At 36.6% G+C, this 18,674-nt stretch overlaps 1 protein-coding gene across 2 annotated transcripts in view; it reads right to left on the bottom strand.

Moving 5' to 3' along the window:
* The window catches only part of CLASP2 (cytoplasmic linker associated protein 2), a 181,653-nt gene that overhangs the window by 85,074 nt on the left and 77,905 nt on the right, over window positions 1-18,674 (bottom strand). For both annotated transcript variants that reach the window (XM_007447690.1, XM_007447689.1), the window contains 7 exons: window positions 16,705-16,840; window positions 11,004-11,074; window positions 7,892-7,951; window positions 6,625-6,702; window positions 5,481-5,648; window positions 3,213-3,268; window positions 1,970-2,143 (listed from right to left, as the gene is read on the bottom strand). In XM_007447690.1, the coding sequence (XP_007447752.1) occupies window positions 1,970-2,143; window positions 3,213-3,268; window positions 5,481-5,648; window positions 6,625-6,702; window positions 7,892-7,951; window positions 11,004-11,074; window positions 16,705-16,840 (743 nt within the window). The remainder of the gene's footprint in view (window positions 1-1,969; window positions 2,144-3,212; window positions 3,269-5,480; window positions 5,649-6,624; window positions 6,703-7,891; window positions 7,952-11,003; window positions 11,075-16,704; window positions 16,841-18,674) is intronic.

The following is an 18,674-nucleotide window of genomic DNA, read 5'->3' as shown; positions in this document are numbered from 1 at the left end:
TTAAGATTCCATATATATGTGTTAGCGTACGGTATTTGTTTTTCTCTTCCTGACTTCACTCTGTATGACAGACTCTAGGTCCATCCACCTCACTACAAATAACTCAATTTTGTTTCTTTTTATGGCTGAGTAATATTCCATTGTATATATGTGCCACATCTTCTTTAACCATTCATCTGTTGATGGACACTTAGGTTGCTTCCATGTCCTGGCTATTGTAAACAGTGCTGCAATGAACACTGTGGTACATGACTCTTTTTGAATTATGGTTTTCTCAGGGTATATGCCCAACAGTGGGATTGCTGGGTCGTATGATAGTTCTATTTTTAGATTTTTAAGGAAACTCCATACTGTTCTCCATAGTTGCTGTATCAATATACATTCCCACCAACAGTGCAAGAGGGTTCCCTTTTCTCAATACCCTCTCCAGCATTTATTGTTTGTAGATTTTTTGATGATGGCCATTCTGACCGGTGTGAGGTGTTACCACATGGTAGTTTTGATTTGCATTTCTCTAATGATTAGTGATGCTGAGCACCTTTTCATGTGTTTTTTGGCAATCTGTATAACTTCTTTGGAGAAATGTCTATTTAGGTCTTCTGCCCATTTTTGGATTGGGTTGTTTTTTTGATATTGAGCTGCAAGAGCTGCTTGTATATTTTGGAGATAATTCCTTTGTCAGTTGCTCCATTTGCAAATACTTTCTCCCAATCTGAGGGTTGTCTTTTCATCTTTTTTATGGCTTCCTTTGCTGTGCAAAAGCTTTTAAGTTTCATTAGGTCCCATTTGTTTATTTTTGTTTTTATTTCCATTTCTCTAGGAGGTGGGTCAAAAAGGATCTTGCTCTGATGGATGTCATAGAGTGTCCTGCCTATGTTTTCCTCTAAGAGTTTTATAGTGTCTGGCCTTACGTTTAGGTCTCTAATCCATTTTGAGTTTATTTTTGTGTATGGTGTTAGGGAGTGTTCCAATTTCGTTCTTTTACATGTAGCTGTCCAGTTTTCCCAGCACCACTTATTGAAGAGGGTGTCTTTTCTCCATTGTATATTCTTGCCTCCTTTATATAAAAATAAGGGGACCATATGTGCATGGGTTTATCGCTGGGCTTTTTATCCTGTTCCACTGATCTATATTTCTGTTCTTATGCCAGGACCATACTGTCTTGATTACTGTAGCTTTGTAGTATACTCTGAAGTCCAGGAGCCTGATTCCTCCAGCTCCGTTTTTCTTTCTCAAGATTGCTTTGGCTATTCGGGGTCCTTTGTGTTTCCATGCAAACTGTGAAATTTTTTTTCTGGTTCTGTGGAAAATTCCATTGGTAGTTTGATAGGGATTGCACTGAATCTGTAGATTGCTTTGGGTAGTACAGTCATTTTCACAATGTTGATTCTTCCAATCCAAGAACATGGTATATCTCTCCATCTGTTTGTATCATCTTTAATTTCTTTCATCAGTGTCTTATAGTTTTCTGCATACAGGTCTTTTGTCTCCTTAGGTGGGTTTATTCCTAGGTATTTTATTTATTTTTAAGCTTTGATTATGATTCAGCTTTGCGGTTTTCCCAGATTTCCAAAAGGCTTTAACTTCTTGGTAAGGGAACTGAAGTAGGAGAAAGAGAATTGAGAAGCTGGGTACAACACCAAACTCCCTTAGTATCCAGCATGGATGTGGCTGTAGTGCAGAACTTTGAAAATTCTATATGCAAATCATGGAATAAAGAATTGTTCCTTTGATTAAGATGGTTAGGAGGACAACAGGGGGAAAAGAGAAACAAGGTATTTCAGATACCTCAGAACTACATTGCAAGGACAGAATCATATAAAACATATGGACTATCCTTAACTAGCAAGAATGAAATAGAAATGATAAATATATCACCATCATCAATCACTGAAATTGATGATGATTTAATGCTTCCCTGAGACCAGGGAGAAAATGTTGTACAATTTCCCATAGTTATCTGTCTTACCTAGTGATGCGTAGGAACCTGGATTCAGGGCACCTGCACCTAACCGCCCACTTCGTACAGACTGCCCAGCAGCATGATGTGCCTTGGCACCAGCAGCAGCATTCACATCAATATCACTTCGTGAACGCTGTAGGCTTCCTGGAAGGGAACTGGCTTTGCTGCTGCCTGCTGATACTATGAAAAACAAAGCAAAGGTAACCTATATTATTTCAGTCACTGGCAAACAGCACAAAAATTATATAAACTTGAAATCACCAAGAGATTAATCCATGACGACAAATGGTCAAAAAGGAAGTAGTGGCCAAATGGATACTAGAAAGTATTTTAGCATATTTTAAAATCAGAATGCCTCAGCTTCAATGCTGTCACAACTAATTCTTCTTGGACAATTTTCTCAATATTTCTCTGCCTCATTTTCCCCTTTCATAAAATGGGAAAAATAACTATACTTTGTAAAGTTCATAGGACTGTTTTATAGATGAAAGGATGATGTTTATGATTGATTCATGAAAATGAAGCACTGTTACAAGATAAATAGATGACAGCGGGGCTATTTTTTAACTATAAGAATAATGCAAGTAGAACTAGCCTGGGAATAGAATAATTCAGAAAATAATGCAGGTTCTGCCACTCTTAGGTAATGCCAATTAAGTCATTAAATTTCTGGTCTTTAGTTTTTCAGTTTTAATGAGGAGTTGTATGAACTCTGAGTTATGACCCATTAATAGGCTGTGAAATCAACTAAGTGGGTCATGACAGCACTTTAAAGAAATGAAACACAGTAGAAAAGAGAATGCATCACAAGTAAGGGTAAGCAGGCTTCCTGGAACTTTGGATTATACTATATATGTATACTTATATACAATATACTATACAGCATATGTATATTGTATGTATATAATTATATACACTATATTGTATATATGACATGTAGTATATGTATATGGTATACAAACACAGGTACAGTATATAAGTGTGGTATTTACTATGTAAAATGATTTTCTCACTGTGGGTCATATTAAAACAGTTTAAAAGCTAATGCTATTAACTGTTTAGTTTTAAAACTGTTCTAATGTGCTTTTAAAACTTTTAAAGTGTAACTCCGTGTTTTAAACTTTTCAACCCCTGATGTGACCCAGAGTGAGAATATCTTTTTACATAGTAACTTTTAATTTATTTATAAAGTCACTTTTACTCTATTAAGTAAAATATGCTATGACTCTTAGTTAAAAAGGCAATTTACCTCTTCCAGCAACAGTTGATGGGTTTGCTGTAGACCATTTGGAAGAAAAAGGGCGGCTGCAAGGTAAAAAGAAATACTTTTAGTAAGATGACATAATTTATCACTCCCCTGACAAAAATTAATGAAATACCAATGAGTTTTCGGAAGAGTTGAGAAGTATTTCTGATTTCAATTTTCCTTTTACAAATCACTTTAGAACAGTTGTTGTCATATATCAGTGGTATCTAAGTTAGCTGTGAAGCAAAAACGAAATAACTAGCATTGAATAAAGACTGTTAAGCTCTACAGAAACAGGGAACCAGGTTGCTGGTTCACTCTGGTCCTCAGCACACACTACCACAGGGAACTCAATAATAGCACTCTCCAACACTTCTATTCTGAGATATTTTACTTAGAAGGAGAGAAAGGTAGTATTATTGCTAGTACACAGGGAATTCAGCGTAACCAAGGCCTGTCTCACCAAAGTCATATGGTTGTGGCCATTGGTAACTCGTGCAGTTACCCTGTAGGTATAACACCATCTATAGCAGTTCTATTAAGTATTACTGCATGGGGCAACAGAAACAAAGCTAAGGACTACTGCTGAGGATAGCATGTATGATTAGAAAGGAAAACACCTAGAATCAATTCAAAGAATCCACTGCCTCCTTTAATATCTTTTTTGATTATTTATCTTTAATTACTATGGTACTCTGAAGCCCATAAATAAATATCTAAGTATGTGAGAGAGTCTGGAAAGTATATCTATGTATGTATGTATGTATGTATCTATCTGCCACGCTGTGTGGCTTGTGGGAGTTTTAGTTCCCTGACCGGAGACTGAACCCAGGCCCTCGGCAGTGAGAGCATGGAGTCCTGACCACTGGTCTGCCAGGGAATTCCCTGTATACAAATTTTAAAGGTAAGGGGAAGAGAGGTTAATGACAGAGTGTTGAAAAACATTCTTTGAGTTATTATTATCAAATTGTAAATTTGGTAGTTGGTTATTAAACCCAGTATTGTATTATTTTTATAACTGTCCCCTAAAATTGTTCCTCTAATAGGCTGAGGCAGACCACTTCAAGTCCACAGATTTTAAAGTTGTTTATGTTTAAAGATGTTCTACTAGAGTAAGAAAATATCTTGTTTAGATCCTTGCTATTCAAAGTATGGTCCATAGACAAAAAGCATTGACATCACCCAGGAGTATGTAAAAAATGCAAAATCCCAGGTCCCATCCCAGATTTACTGAATCAGCTTCTGCATTTTAACATGATCTTCAGGTGATTCATATACACTTTAAAGTTTGAGTATAGTAAATCAAAGTAAAGGGAAAAAAAGCAACAAACCTCATTTGAGGTGAAGGATTTATCACAAATTTAAAGAGAAGTTTAAATAGGTAATTATTCCTACAAGAATTGTTTTTTAAAATCAAATCATATCTGCTTTTACTCTGAAAACATGTAAGTCACTGAACTTTTATTTAGTACAGTACTCACAAGACCTTGTGAGTGCTTCCTTGAATTTTGTGCCCTAGGTGCCTCCCAGTCCCAGTTCTGTACCAGACAGCTGCAAAGGCAAACAGCAATCATTGTGGGGTTAAGGTCCTAAAGAGATAGGAATTACAGGGAGGTAAACTGACATTCTGTGAGCTGCTCTTCCCTGGGGAAAACTTCAGATAGTTGTGGCCACTGCTAGGTATCTTAGCAGTCTCATAGGGCTAGAGAAACAGAAAATAGGGGTAAGCCAAGGAAGCAAGGGTTTGAGGTAGCCAACATAATGATGAGTGGAGTTACAGAGAAGTGAGTCAGACACTAGATAATTTTGCCCCCTTGAGGCATTTGCTGAAATCTTAAACCATGCAAGAGGTGAGGAAAGAAAGCAGTGGAATTTTTACCAGTTACAGTGCTGTGTAAGAGTTCTGAAGATGACTTCCGAATCTCCATTATAATTCTTCCACTACAGTGCCCTAGAAATGGGCTACTTTCTATATTGACTATTTTCCAGGTATTAAGAAAAGTATACAAATTAATGCTTTCCAATCTTGTTCACAGACACGAACATATTCAAACAAAATCTGAATCCCTATACTCTTTACCTAACGAGAAGTTATACAAGTACGTAATCCAACCCCTGGGAAAACAGGCCAAAGAAAATAAGCATATTCAGTCATCATTCTTTCAAAAAGGCTTCAAGTGAAAGCAATCAGATATTCAACCATCCAACTTAAGGAACTTTGTGGAGCTGGAGAGACAAAGAAATCAGTAATTATCATTTATATGACCTTACTTGAGACTTTCTTGTGAGCTAGATGAGGACCTGTCTGATTGTGGAAGAGATGCTACACTGCCAGAACTCTTTAAGTAAGTTTGAAGACTCTTCTGATAAGATGGCTCAAGGGAATTATACAGTGTTTCAGCTTCACCAGGAAAGTGGTTTCTAAGACCCATGTAAGTCCTGTAAAACAAATGAACAAACAACAAAAGTAATAACTTTGCATTATTAGACATTAACCGTAAAATGTGTACATTCAAGAACAAAGGTTTTTAAGCCCATAGGTTTTTTTTTTTTAGTTTTTAAATTTATTTTTGGCTGCGTTGGGTCTTCGTTGCTGCACACAGGCTTTCTCTAGTTGCGGCAAGCGGGAGCTACTCTTCGTTGCGGTGCACAGGCTTCTCCTCGCAGTGGCTTCTCTTGTTGCAGAGCGTGGGCTCTAGGCGTGTGGGCTGCAGTAGTTGTGGCTCGTGGGCTCTAGAGCTCAGGCTCAGTAGTTGTGGCACATGGGCTTGGTTGCTCCTCAGCATGTGGGATCTTCCTGGACCAGGGATCGAACCTGTGTCCCCTGTGTTGGCAGGTGGATTCTTAACCACTGTGCCACCAGGGAAGTCCCCCAAAGGTTTTTAATACACCCACAATGTGCCAAGTAGAATACTTTCTATATTTAACAAGTTTTGGTAGAAAGACGGCAAGCTTTTGAGAAAAGGAGATCTCAGTTCAAAAGCTGGCTGTAATCCTTAGGGTCTGTGTGGCTTTGGGTAAACTCCCAAATCTCCAAACTACAGTTGCCAATATAAGGAGACAGCACCTTTGTGTGATCATTTTAAGGATTAGAAAATAACATATACCTACTGCCCTAAACAGTATGAGGTACATGTTAAATGTTCAATAAATTAGTTATTTTTATTCACAGCAAAAGTGAGTATGTTATGATGGAACAGGAATACTGTTGAATGTACAAATGACAATGCTAAGTGAACTCTTAAGACACCCAGTACAGATTTAATGGAGACAAATCAACCTCCATTTTACTAAAGAGCTAATCAAATAGAATACTTGGGACATTTGAATGATATTTTCATTCTCCCAATATAATTCCTGTCAAAGAAAAGACCAAAGTATGTTTAAACTGTCAAAAAATACATTCTAGACTTACTTTCTTGCCTCCACTCTGGCCTCAGCATCAGCATCATGAATTCCCTTCTTAATAGTTTCAACCAAGACGGCTGCATGTCTATAAAATAAAACACCTTTAGATTCATGTGTAAAACTATGTATTTCACCATAAATGATACTGCCTATACATTATGCATCAATCACAAAGGGGCAAGGGAGATAAAAAGATAATGAGTACACAATAATAAATCTAAGATTGCAAGATTTCCTAATAATCCATCCCATACATTTCATTCATGTATGGTTTCCTTCTGACAAGTCAAACATTATAAACCTGGACATAATTATTTTTAGATGGAGTCCAGACATATAGCACTCAAATCTCAAATTTTTTTATGAATTAAAAAAAACCTTTTGTGTGGTTCCTCACTAATCTTCCAATGTATAAAATTATTTGCTAATAGTACGATCAGTTATAACCTAACCAAACTGAATAGCAGCTGCCACAAAAGAACTTAAAGAAAATTTGGAATTATGTCATGCCTGCAGTAAACAACAAATTCTATTTTTTAGAAATAGGTTATGAATAGATTTAATGATTTCCATGAGAATGGAAAATCAGCAACATGTTCAACATAAATGCATGTATATCCCAAGCTTCAAACTTGAAATTAATGAGAAATACAGCCATGCAAATAGCCAGTGACCAACATTTTCCTCTTGTTCATCTCAGAGCTTCATTAGATGCTGCCCAGTGTATACCTGACCAATGACAACTGACAACTGGTGTGGAAAAACTTTCCAACAAATCTCTCTCACCTTTTTTTTTAATGGCCGCGCAGCGAGGCTTGCAGGATCTTAGTTCCCTCACCAGGGATCGAACCCGGGCACTGGCAGTGAAAGCGCCAAGTCCTAACCACTGGACCACCAGAAAATTCCTCTTTCACTTTTTTAATCTCTTTCCTCTGAAAGGAAGTGCCTTTCTTCTATCTTAAATCATTCATTACTTGATTAACTGCACCTCAGGAAACCTATCTCATGTGACTAGAAATACATTTTAAAATATTTGCCCAATTTAACCTGGAATACCTTATATAACCCATTTACTAAGAGACCCTCACTCACCCCACAAAGAAGAAAATCATGGCTGTAATGAATAAGAGGAGCACCACAGCTTTAAGGGAAAATCAGTGCTAATAACTTTTAAAGCAAAATGAGAAATAATGCAAAACCAGTCACATCAATTTCTAAAGAACCGGTGACAATGGGGAGGGGAGGGTGGTGGGAGAGGAACAGTCAATGCATACCTTTCCAATGAATGAGTCTGCCACTCCTGTAACAACAAATCTAAAAATTCAAATGAACGCCTGAAAAATAAAAGTTAATTATAACTAAATGTCATAGCATTATATTGTTATATTAATTTATAACTAAATGTTAACACTTTCTTCTATAATATTCCACTTTGCCCCCTAAATTAAAGCATAAGACATGTTTTTAGATATCTTTACTGTCAAATACTTAATTAATTAATTTAAAAAATAAATTTCTTTATTTATTTAGTTTTGGCTGCGTTGGGTCTTCGTTGCTGGGCGCGGTCCTTCTCCAGTTGCGGCAAGCGGAGGCTACTCTTTGTTGCAGTGCACGGGCTTCTCATTGCGGTGTCTTCTCTTGTTGTGGAGCACGGGCTCTAGGCACGCAGGCTTCCAGAGTTGTGACTCACGGGCTCAGTAGTTGTGGCTCACGGGTTCTAGAGTGCAGGCTCAGTAGTTGTGGTGCATGGGCTTAGTTGCTCCGTGGCATGTGGGATCTTCCCGGACCAGGGCTCGAACCCGTGTCCCCTGCATTGGCAGGCAGATTCTTAACCACTGTGCCACCACGGAAGTCCCACTTAACTTACTTAAGGCTCCAACTATTCCTATGCTTAACAGTTCAAAAAGACCTTAAGGGTTCCCCATAATTTTAACTTAAAATGTTTGTCAAATATACAATTTAACTTAATTTAAAAGATATTTACCAAACACCTACTGCATACTATAAACTGAAGACATACAATGGTGACCAAGAAAGCTGGGACGGATCTTCCATTTCCACATTTGTTCCCTTAAATATATATGCAAATGATTCTTAATCAAGTATTTGGTGTTTTCTCCTTAGCCTTCTGGTTCTTAACTTCTTCAACTGTCTCGTTCTTGAGCTTTTGTTCTTTCTTGGCATCTGACGACACAGCTCTGCCCTGTTTTTCTTCCTTTATTAACACTTTCCCTCCACCTACCCTTACATAGGTGCCCACCTGGTTGGTGCTGATCTCAGCCCACTTCCCTTTTATAGTCTTTTCTTGGGCAGTATCACCTGTACCCTTAGCTCTATCAGCTGTACTTCTCACACCTAGTCCTTTATCTCCAGCACTGGTTCTTCAATTCAGCCATTAAGTCAGAGTGTCAACCAGCTCACAGACAACTCTACACAGGCAGTGAGTGTCAACTCAAACACTACATACTGATACAGAACAACAAATTTAATTCTTACCCTCTCAATTCTACTCTTGGAGCCCATATGATACAGATTAGAAAAAAGAGAAACATGGAGGTTAAATTAATTTGCCCAAAGGATTAGAGCACGGCCTTAAACCCTGGCATTCTGACTCTACAGATCACAGTCTGAAGCACTTGGCATCACCTTCCTCATCCATATCCAATTATCAAGACTCATTTCTACATCTGAAATCTCCTGAATTTATTGAATAAAACCTCCTTCAATCAATTATCATCATAAATACAGCTCTAGTTTGGACTCTGCCTCTCTTACATGAGCTGTAAGAAGTCCTACTTAATTAAACCAATGCTTCTCATTGTCCTTTTTTTTTTTTTTTTGTGGTACACGGGCCTTTCACTGTTGTGGCCTCTCCCGCTGCGGAGCACAGGCTCCAGACGTGCAGGCTCAGCGGCCATGGCTCACGGGCCCAGCTGCTCCGCGGCATGTGGGATCTTCCCAGACCGGGACACGAACCTGTGTCCCCTGCATCGGCAGGCGGACTCTCAACCACTGTGCCACCAGGGAAACACTCATTGTCCCTTTTTAATTGCTGTTCATAGCTGAAATAAAAACTAGGATGGATGACATTACCTCCTCACCAAAAACTGCTAATGGAACAATATCAAAATTTCTCTTCCTGACATTCAAAGCCTTCTATACTTTGACTCCAACCTATCCCCTTCTTCCCCTCAGTCAGCCTCTTTTCCTACTGAATTCTCCCATTTATCATGTGTTCTGGCCTCAGTGGTCTGTCCGACGGCTCTGCAACACACAGCATAGCTTTCCATCTCTGCGTACATTATACCCCACTCTCTTCCCTTACAGGTATTGAATTGCTCCCCATTTTCAAGGTAATTTTCTGATGCATTTCCTGACTTCCTCTTCTCTGTCACATTCCTATTTCTCCAATTACCATTTTCTTCAGTGTAAGACAGAGATTGGTAAACCTTTTCTGTAAAGGGCCAGATAGTAAATATTTTAGGCAGTAAATATTTTGAATTTTGAGAACCACATACATAGTCTCTATTTTATATATTTTTCTTTCCCCCTTTTTAACTACCCTTCAAAAACGTAAAAAACAGTCTTATCTTGTGGGCCATAGAAAATTAGACTGTTGGACAGATTCGACCAGTGGGCTGTTGTTTGCCGACCCCTGACATAAGAGAGAGGTAATTAAACAACTGTCCCAAAACTCTGAATCACTTACAGGTAATAATGATGTCTTATTTTTCCTAACATTCAAAGTACTTAAATAAACATATTTATCAAACAAAAAAGTGGAAAGAGTTCTTTACAATTTTCTTAAATATCCAATGCACAAATCTTGTTTCTGCTGTCTTTATTATTCATGGAGATAGTGATGATATTAAAGGTTGTAGAAACCATAAGGAGAGAGAGAGATACTGACAGACTGACGTGTTATGGCTGCATACTCTGTGCCAAACACTATGTTCAATTCTACCATTGTGTTTCTCATTTAACCCTCACAACTCCATGGGGTCCACATTATTAGCCCCACTAACATACGAAGACACTGAGGTTCAGGGCAGTTAAAATAACTGCCTGCGGTAGGCCAATCAGTCACAGTTGTAGGACTCTAGGTAAGGGCTGACTCTAGACTCCATACTCTCTGAAAACCAAACAACTAGTCGCCCAAATAAACCAAACCTTAATAGGATAAAACTGAGAAATGTGCATAGTCATAATAAGCACTTCGTTCCTTTTTCCCTTATATAACATAAAAATTATGTTAAATGATTAAAAAATTTTAATAAGGTTTCTAGAAGGCAAGAAATTGATGACAACTAATTTTTGCACCCAACTAAGAATTAAACATAATGCAATATTCAACATAAAGCTATAGTAAGTTTTTTCAAAACTTACCTCCTTACAGGAACTGATTTTGATGTGCAATTGCTTGTTATTAAAGGTATAAGTCTGGGTACATGAGTATGCTGAAAAAAATATTTTAGAAGAGGTTGAAAAATACTGTGTACTTTACATAATCTCTTCTAGTTGCCTTGCATTCAAGTATTTAGCTATATTAGAACAGAACAAAATTACCATAAAATCAGATTTTGAAAGAAATTAAGACCAGTCAAAAAGTTTCCCCTAATTAAAGTAATAGTAATGATATAGTTTCAGAAGGGCAGATGTGATTGTAATATTAAATAATAAAGACAAGTTAATTGTATAACTACAGAGAACTGTTAGGACAGTGTACTTTGGGGGGATGGAGCACTAAGAGGGACCAGGCATGTACTGGTCTTATTTTCTGACGTACCGCTACTGCTGGAGAAGACAGTAACTGCTATGTCACCAAAGCAGGTTATCAGAGTGAATCACATAACTACTGTGAATGTACTTTGAAATGGTGATTTTAATTGAACTTTCATCCTGGCTGAATCACAGCTCTCTAGAATTCAGGTAATGGGCAGTATATACAATCTTCTGGTTTCTATTAGTAATTCTTATGTTCTTCTTTAGTGAAGCAAACACTAAAAAGTTCATAATTGACATAAGAATAAAATAGTAACCTAAGCATATATATTTGATGTTTTAAATCTCCTATTTTTCTTCTGAGCTAATGGTACAGGTTGGGTTCTCTAGGAGGCAGGCTCTGAGATGGAGTTTAGCATTCAGGATGTTAAGAAGTGCTCTTGGGATCAACACCGGTGGAAGTGAGGAGAAGGAAGCAGGAGTGAGCAGAAGAAATCAATCTGTGATACGGCCCAAGGACATCTTTGCCCAAAGCCGAAGCTTTGGGGAGCTCTGGAGCTAAAATGGTCCTTCAGAGTAGTCTCAAATTGGTCTAAGATAGCCACAGCTCTATACTTCCACATCAATCAGTTATTAGATATGGGCCATAACCAGGAAGGGGCAAGACCTTGGGAAAGGCAGCTCCCTGCAAGCTGAGGCAATCCTTGAAGAGGCTGGCAGCTGAAGACTGTCTGCCCACATTGCTTCCAGTCCTGGGGAAACAAGTCTTTCAGTGAAGGAGAACGTGAATGGCACATCAGTGTGTGCCACAACTAACTCAACCAAAATTAGAGGGAAAACTTTTTTCAGTTCCTACAGAGGGAAACCACCCACAGACCTGAAGTTGTTCAAATGAGGATAATGCAACACAGTGCTGACCTGAATATTATTCAACTGTTCCATTCAGCGTGGAAGGGCTCTGTGGACCCAGCTCCCTTAGAGCATCCAGAAGAACCCATCCCCAAACATTACTGTGGCGTTAAAGCCCGAGGAGACTCCCTAGCCACAACATACTACATAGGAGGTCTCACCTACCTTCTTCCTCCTCTCTCATAACCTCCTCAAAACCCTGCTGCTGACTGATTAACTCACATCCAACATAGTGGCAGGGATGGGGCAAAAGACTAACCTAACTATTGCTACACCATATTCGGGGGAGCTATACCAAAGAAAAATAAAAAGTGACCCTCACAATTACAGATGACGCATTCAACCAAACACCAAGTCAGAACCTGGGAAACAAAATATAGAAAACAGGAAATAATGTAAAACAACAACAACAAAACACCCGATTTGTATTTTCAGTGAGATCATAAGATAGTAAGTAGAATTTAAAGGAATTTTTCCTGAGAACATATACAGCTGTAATACAGAAAACAAAAAAATATTTAGGAAATGATAAATGACAAACAGAAGCAATAAATAAATGATCCATGAAAACTAACATAAATTTAAGGAAACTTCATTTTAGTCAGAACTCTGGCTCCACTATGTAAAGAAAGCACTAATGAAAGATGATCTACTCCAAGGCCTGCCGTGAGGGAACTCCTGACACAGAAACTCTTCTATAAAGCTTCCTAAGGTGGTGTTTTGTTTTAAATTAAAAAATCAAATGATATCTAACTTATTATAGAAACAATAAAAAGTTAAGAAAACAATTGAGTGAAAAGGACATAATTCTGAGGGAAAAGAAATGTGAACCTAAAGTCCAATTTTTGAGTTCTAGTATAAGGGCAAAGAAAAGCCATTTCGAAATATGCAAAGATAAATATATATGAAAATTGAGAACACACTAAAATCAAACAAAAATTTTAAATGGGAAGAGTTTCCTAATAAAGACTGGGCAGGAATAAAGGCAGCAAAAAAAAAAAAAAGGAATTAATTTCAATTGCTGAAAATGAAAATGTCTTTGGCTCAATTTAATTTAATGGTTAAGGGAAAAAAATGACATGAATAAGATAAAATATATACTTTTTAAAAGGCTGGGGAAGTAAAACAGAGATTTTATTCCTGACACTGACAATGAGTAAGAAACTTCTAAGAAAATAATGAAACAGGTAAGGAGCAAATACAATGAACATAAAACAGAAAAGACAGGAAAGAAAAAATACTATTTCAAGATTGTAGTAGTCAAAAACTTTCACCATACATAAAGTACATGAAGCAAGAATTGTTAGGAAAATAAAGTTGATAAAAACTAGAATCAGAATTTGCCAGATAAAGCAGCTTTTTAAAAAATGAGACCATGAAGAATTTGAATAATAAACAAACTAGATTTAGTAATGAATAAAGTACCTTATAAATGAATTTAATATTTTGCAAAGACTATCTAAATTTATGATGTATTAGGACACTAACAAAATTCAGGTTATTCAATGAAGAAGAAATTGTATGATCAGAATATCATGAGATTACAAAATGATAAGAACAACAAAAGAACCATCTGAAAATGCAAACAATATCCTTATGTAATTCAAAGAGAAAGTTGAAATGGAAATTACAAATGATTGAGAATTATAAAATAAAGAGAATGTGATAAATCTAAATCACTGGATGCTGCTAATGCCAAACTCAGAAGAAAACATTATAATAAGAAAGTGTTACAATATTAAACAACAAAACTATGACAAATTATCTAAGGATATACCACAAAAATCTAGGGGAAAAAAAAGAGGTAAGCCACAGCAAGTCAAAGAAAGGAATTAAGAAACACAAATGTAGAAACTAAAGAAATAGAAAAAATTAAAGAATCCTATTGGTACCAATAAAACAAACTTGAAGCTTATAAAAAATCCATAACAATACCTCTAGCAAGTGTTTTTTTTTAAAGAACATATAATAATATAATAAGAAAAAAATGGCAATATAACCACAGTGGAAGAAACTTTTTAAAAAATTAACAGTATACAACCTCATGCCAAAGAGTCTTCAAATCTATATGAAATAGATATTCTGAGAAAACACAAATAACCAAGAATACTTCAAAAAGAGATGCAAGAACGCCCAGTCTAAACCACTAGAAATGTTATCGGATAACTTTGAGTCAGCAAACCCTAATAACAAAATATGTTAAACAACAGAAAAATTACAGAAAATTCTACAAAAGACTCATATTAAGTAAATACCAAAATCTTAATTAGCCAACTGCATCTAGCAGCATCATAAGGTACAATAGTCAAGCAGAATTTAGCTCATGAATGTACAATGGATAAATGAAAAGAGACAACCATTTCTAAATATATTAAAGGGATATTTGACAAGATTCCACATCTACTGCTGACCAAAATTTAGCAAAATAGAAATAGGAGGAAATTCTCATAACCTAATGTAAAGTATTGAGAAAGTTATCCCAGACATCATATTTAAAGTACTCCCATTAAACTCGGATAAAACAAAGATTTCAATAATTTCCACTATTTTTGAACACTGTTATGAAGGTGCCAGATTTAGTGAAGCTTACAAAAATATTAAAACAGAAAGAAACGAACATTTCCATAGATAGATTCATAGATTTCTTCATAGGCACTGGGTTTAATTGCTGAAAAAAACCTTCTGGTACAGCAGTATTCGAAAAAAACATCACTTAACAGGAGAGGACAAACTGATCACAGAAACTGAAAAGGCATTTAAAAAACAGACCCATATATTTAGGGAAATTTACTACATGAAAACAGTGGTATTTTAAGAAAAGACCGAACTGTAATTCACTACATGCCACTGGGTCAAATGGCTTTGTATTTGAGGGAAAATGAAGTTAGATACCTGTATTTCACACAGAAATAAAACTGAGTTAGATCTAAACCTCAGAAACAAAATCATGAAAGTTTTAAACAATTGAATATTTTTATGACTGAGAAATGAGGAAGGTTGTTTTAACTATAACAAAAACCACAAAAGGAGCATTGTCTCAAAGCAAAAAAATTTCAAAGTTCTATATATAACAAACGATAACTTAAACAATATTTCAAGAATTGACAAACTGGTAGAAAATATTTGCAACACAGAATTAATTTACAATCATCCTTCAGTGTCCACAGGGGTGGTTCCAAAATCTGTGGATGCTCAAGTCCCTTATATAAAATGGTGCAGTATTTGCATAAAACCTACACACATCCTCCTGTATACTTTAAGTCATCTCTAGATTACTTATTATAGTTAATACAATGTAAATGATAAGTAAATAGTTGTAATTACTGTAAATGTTCTATAAATAGATGCCAGCAGGAGGCAAATTCCAGTTTTGCTTTTTGGAACTCTCTGGGATTTTTTTCCCCCCAAATATTTTTGATCTGAGGTTGGTTGAATCCACAGATGCAGAACCCATGGATAAGGAGGGCTGACTGTTCTTAAAACATATAAAAAAGGCCTTAGAAATAAGTGAGGAAAAAAATGCACAAAGTATAAACTGGCAATCCAAAGAAAAACTATTAAAGGAAAAAAAACACCTAATGTCTCTAATAATCCAAGAAATGCAAAGTAGAATATGAAATAATATTTCAATTATTAAATTTTTAAAACCTTTAAGATACTAATAATGCACAATGTTGGTAAAGGGTGGAGAGAAAGAACTTCATAAACCTCAGGGAGAAGAATGGTGAGGACAATTTAATATTATGTTCTTTAATAGAGAACTGATTTAGACATTAAAAAGAATTATATGTATGGACAAGGGAAGCTGCCCAAGTACATGAAGTTTAAAAAGCAAGTGTAAAAAAACATTATTTTTACATATATGTAAAATATAAATGTTACATTTACATTTTGTAGTAAATACAGTTTGTATAGGCAAGAACAGAAGTTTGGAAAGTACATACTGAATGGCTAGTGTGGTTAGTTGCAGAAGAGCAGAATTGAAGTGTGGAAGATTTATTCTTTTTAACTCTGTTCTTTTGGGCACCTTCAAGATGTGGATGACGAGAAATATTAAAAATTTGTCTGTCATCTTTTACCACTGCCTGTAACTTTTTTATTGTTTTACATTTGCCTGCTACCACCTATAACATGGTCATACACACACACACACACACACACACACACACACTCACACACGTACATGCATATTATGTCTATTATATTCTGTATGCAAGCATGTTTACTTTGTAATCCTCTGTACTATTTAAATGTTCAATAATAACTGTGTATTACTTTTGTTATCAGAAAAATAATTCAAATGTAATTTTCCTTTGGGGTTTAAAAAAATACTAATGATTTATTTAAGTACACTGAGAGAGAGACATACAGACAGAGAGGTGGACAAACACACAGAGAGAAAGATAGAAAAAAGAGAAGAAAAGAAAAGAAAAGAAAGGAAAAGAAAAGAACCTACCCGAATTATGAATCTGATTGCCGCACATCCAGAAGTTGCCATGACTTTTGCACTATTGGGGACGAGATTAAAAAGTGTAGGTACAATGGCTTCAGCGCCATGATCAAACTTGTTTCCCAAAACTGTTGAAAGATGGCTATAAAGGAAGACAGAAAAATGTATTTTAAAAAAATAGTTTAACATTAAATATAGGTAGGACCATACAATTTTAAAATATTCTTTTACTGAATTAACAAAATTTTTATTTTAACCAGTTCCAATGGCAGAAAACCAAAAGAGAGAAAGGCAAGTGCAGATATTACCTATTTCCTTCTTTTCCCTGTCCTTTTACTGTCTAGTGCAAAGTTGAAATTTGGCATTTTAACCATCTCTTTGCAATGGAGAAGTCATCTGATCTCAGAATTTAACCATTAACATGACAGGTAAAACACTCAGCTCTGACTGTCCTGAACTTTAGTCTTTAACCATCGGATATTTCCATTCTGATGCCCCAATATCAATCTTAAATTCAACATATTTTACAAATTAGTAAAATCTTTCCCAAATCAGTACTCCTCTATTTCTTTCTTTTTTTTCTTTTAATTTTATTTTTGGCTGTGTTGGGGCTTCATTGCTGCATGCGGGCTTTCTCTAGTTGTGATGAGCAGGGGCTACTCTTCATTGCATGTGCGGGCTTCTCATCGCGGTGGCTTCTTTTGTTGTGGAGCATGGGCTCTAGGCACATGGGCTTCAGCAGTTGTGGCGTGCAGGCTCAGTAGTTGTGGCTCACGGGCTCTAGAGCACAGGCTCAGTAGTTGTGGTGCATGGGCTTAGTTGCTCTGTGGCATGTGGGATCTACCCGGATCAGTGATGAAACCCATGTCCCCTGCATTCACAGGCGGATTTTTAACCACTGCGCCACTAGGGAAGTCCCAGTATTTCTCTACTTCTATTAATGAGAAATATTAATATTTCGGTCACAAATACTCCCTGACATCTTTGCTGTAGGATTTCAGAATTCTTGATTGAAAACAGAACTCTACCATACATTGATTAGTTGGGTGACTCTAAGGACATCTGTCTTCTCTTTCCAAATTTGTAGTTAAACAACTAATCCAGGATAATTAATTTAATATGATTTTGGGTAAAACATTTAGGAAGAATGCTGTAATTACAGTTCTGACAATGTTTGTGGAATTATTTAATTTCTATATACTTATATCTTATTTAAAATACATGGTTGGGGTACAGTTAGTTCCAGAATTTCAGGTTCCTGGTTCAAAGAGGTACTCAGACTCAGACTTACTTACTAGTGTTCAGTTATACCTTCAGTTTTCCAATGTGAAACTCAAATCAGAAGCAGAGAGGTGCCACCTGTGCCCAGATGTTGCTGTCTTCCTTTAAAGAGTGTAAGAGTTTTGTTCTGGTAGGCCAGTGATGTACTTTGGAATCAGCTTGATCTTTATAAGCTTACTGGGAGGGGTGGCCTGAGAATACTGCAGAGTACTCAGCCTCCAGAGTAGCCTGAACAGTCCTATTCCTATGCAACAGCCTTTCTGGGGTCTCTACTGAATGCCCTGGGTGTTCAACAACGTTTCTCCAGTCTGGCTCATCAGAACTTGAACCTCTCCCGGCCCAGGTGAACTCTGGGAATTGTTGTTTATCTTATAGCTTCCAGTAGTTCTTTCCAGTCCTCAAGGAGTTGTACCTTTCACATGCACAGATTAGTATTCAACTAGACTCATGGGATTCCCCTATGCAGATTTCTATAGCTCTTTTTCTGTATATCTCTCCTCTCCAGTGTTCTGCACTGCAAATTTTAGCCACTTCAGCTTTTGGAACCTCCAATCTGTTTCTTCTTCAACTCAGTAAGACTGCCTTGCTCTGCCTGCGTTCTCCCTCCCTCTCCACAGTCCAGAAAATGCATCCAGGTCAAAACTGTGCTGATCATACTGTTCAACTGACTTGTTTGTTTCAAGAATTACATTCCT

The sequence above is a fragment of the Lipotes vexillifer genome, unplaced genomic scaffold (assembly GCF_000442215.2).
Source record: "Lipotes vexillifer unplaced genomic scaffold, Lipotes_vexillifer_v1.1 scaffold73, whole genome shotgun sequence".
Taxonomy (NCBI): domain Eukaryota; kingdom Metazoa; phylum Chordata; class Mammalia; order Artiodactyla; family Lipotidae; genus Lipotes; species Lipotes vexillifer.
The sequence above is the reverse complement of the archived record's forward strand: the minus strand, read 5'-3'. Positions and strand labels throughout refer to the sequence as shown.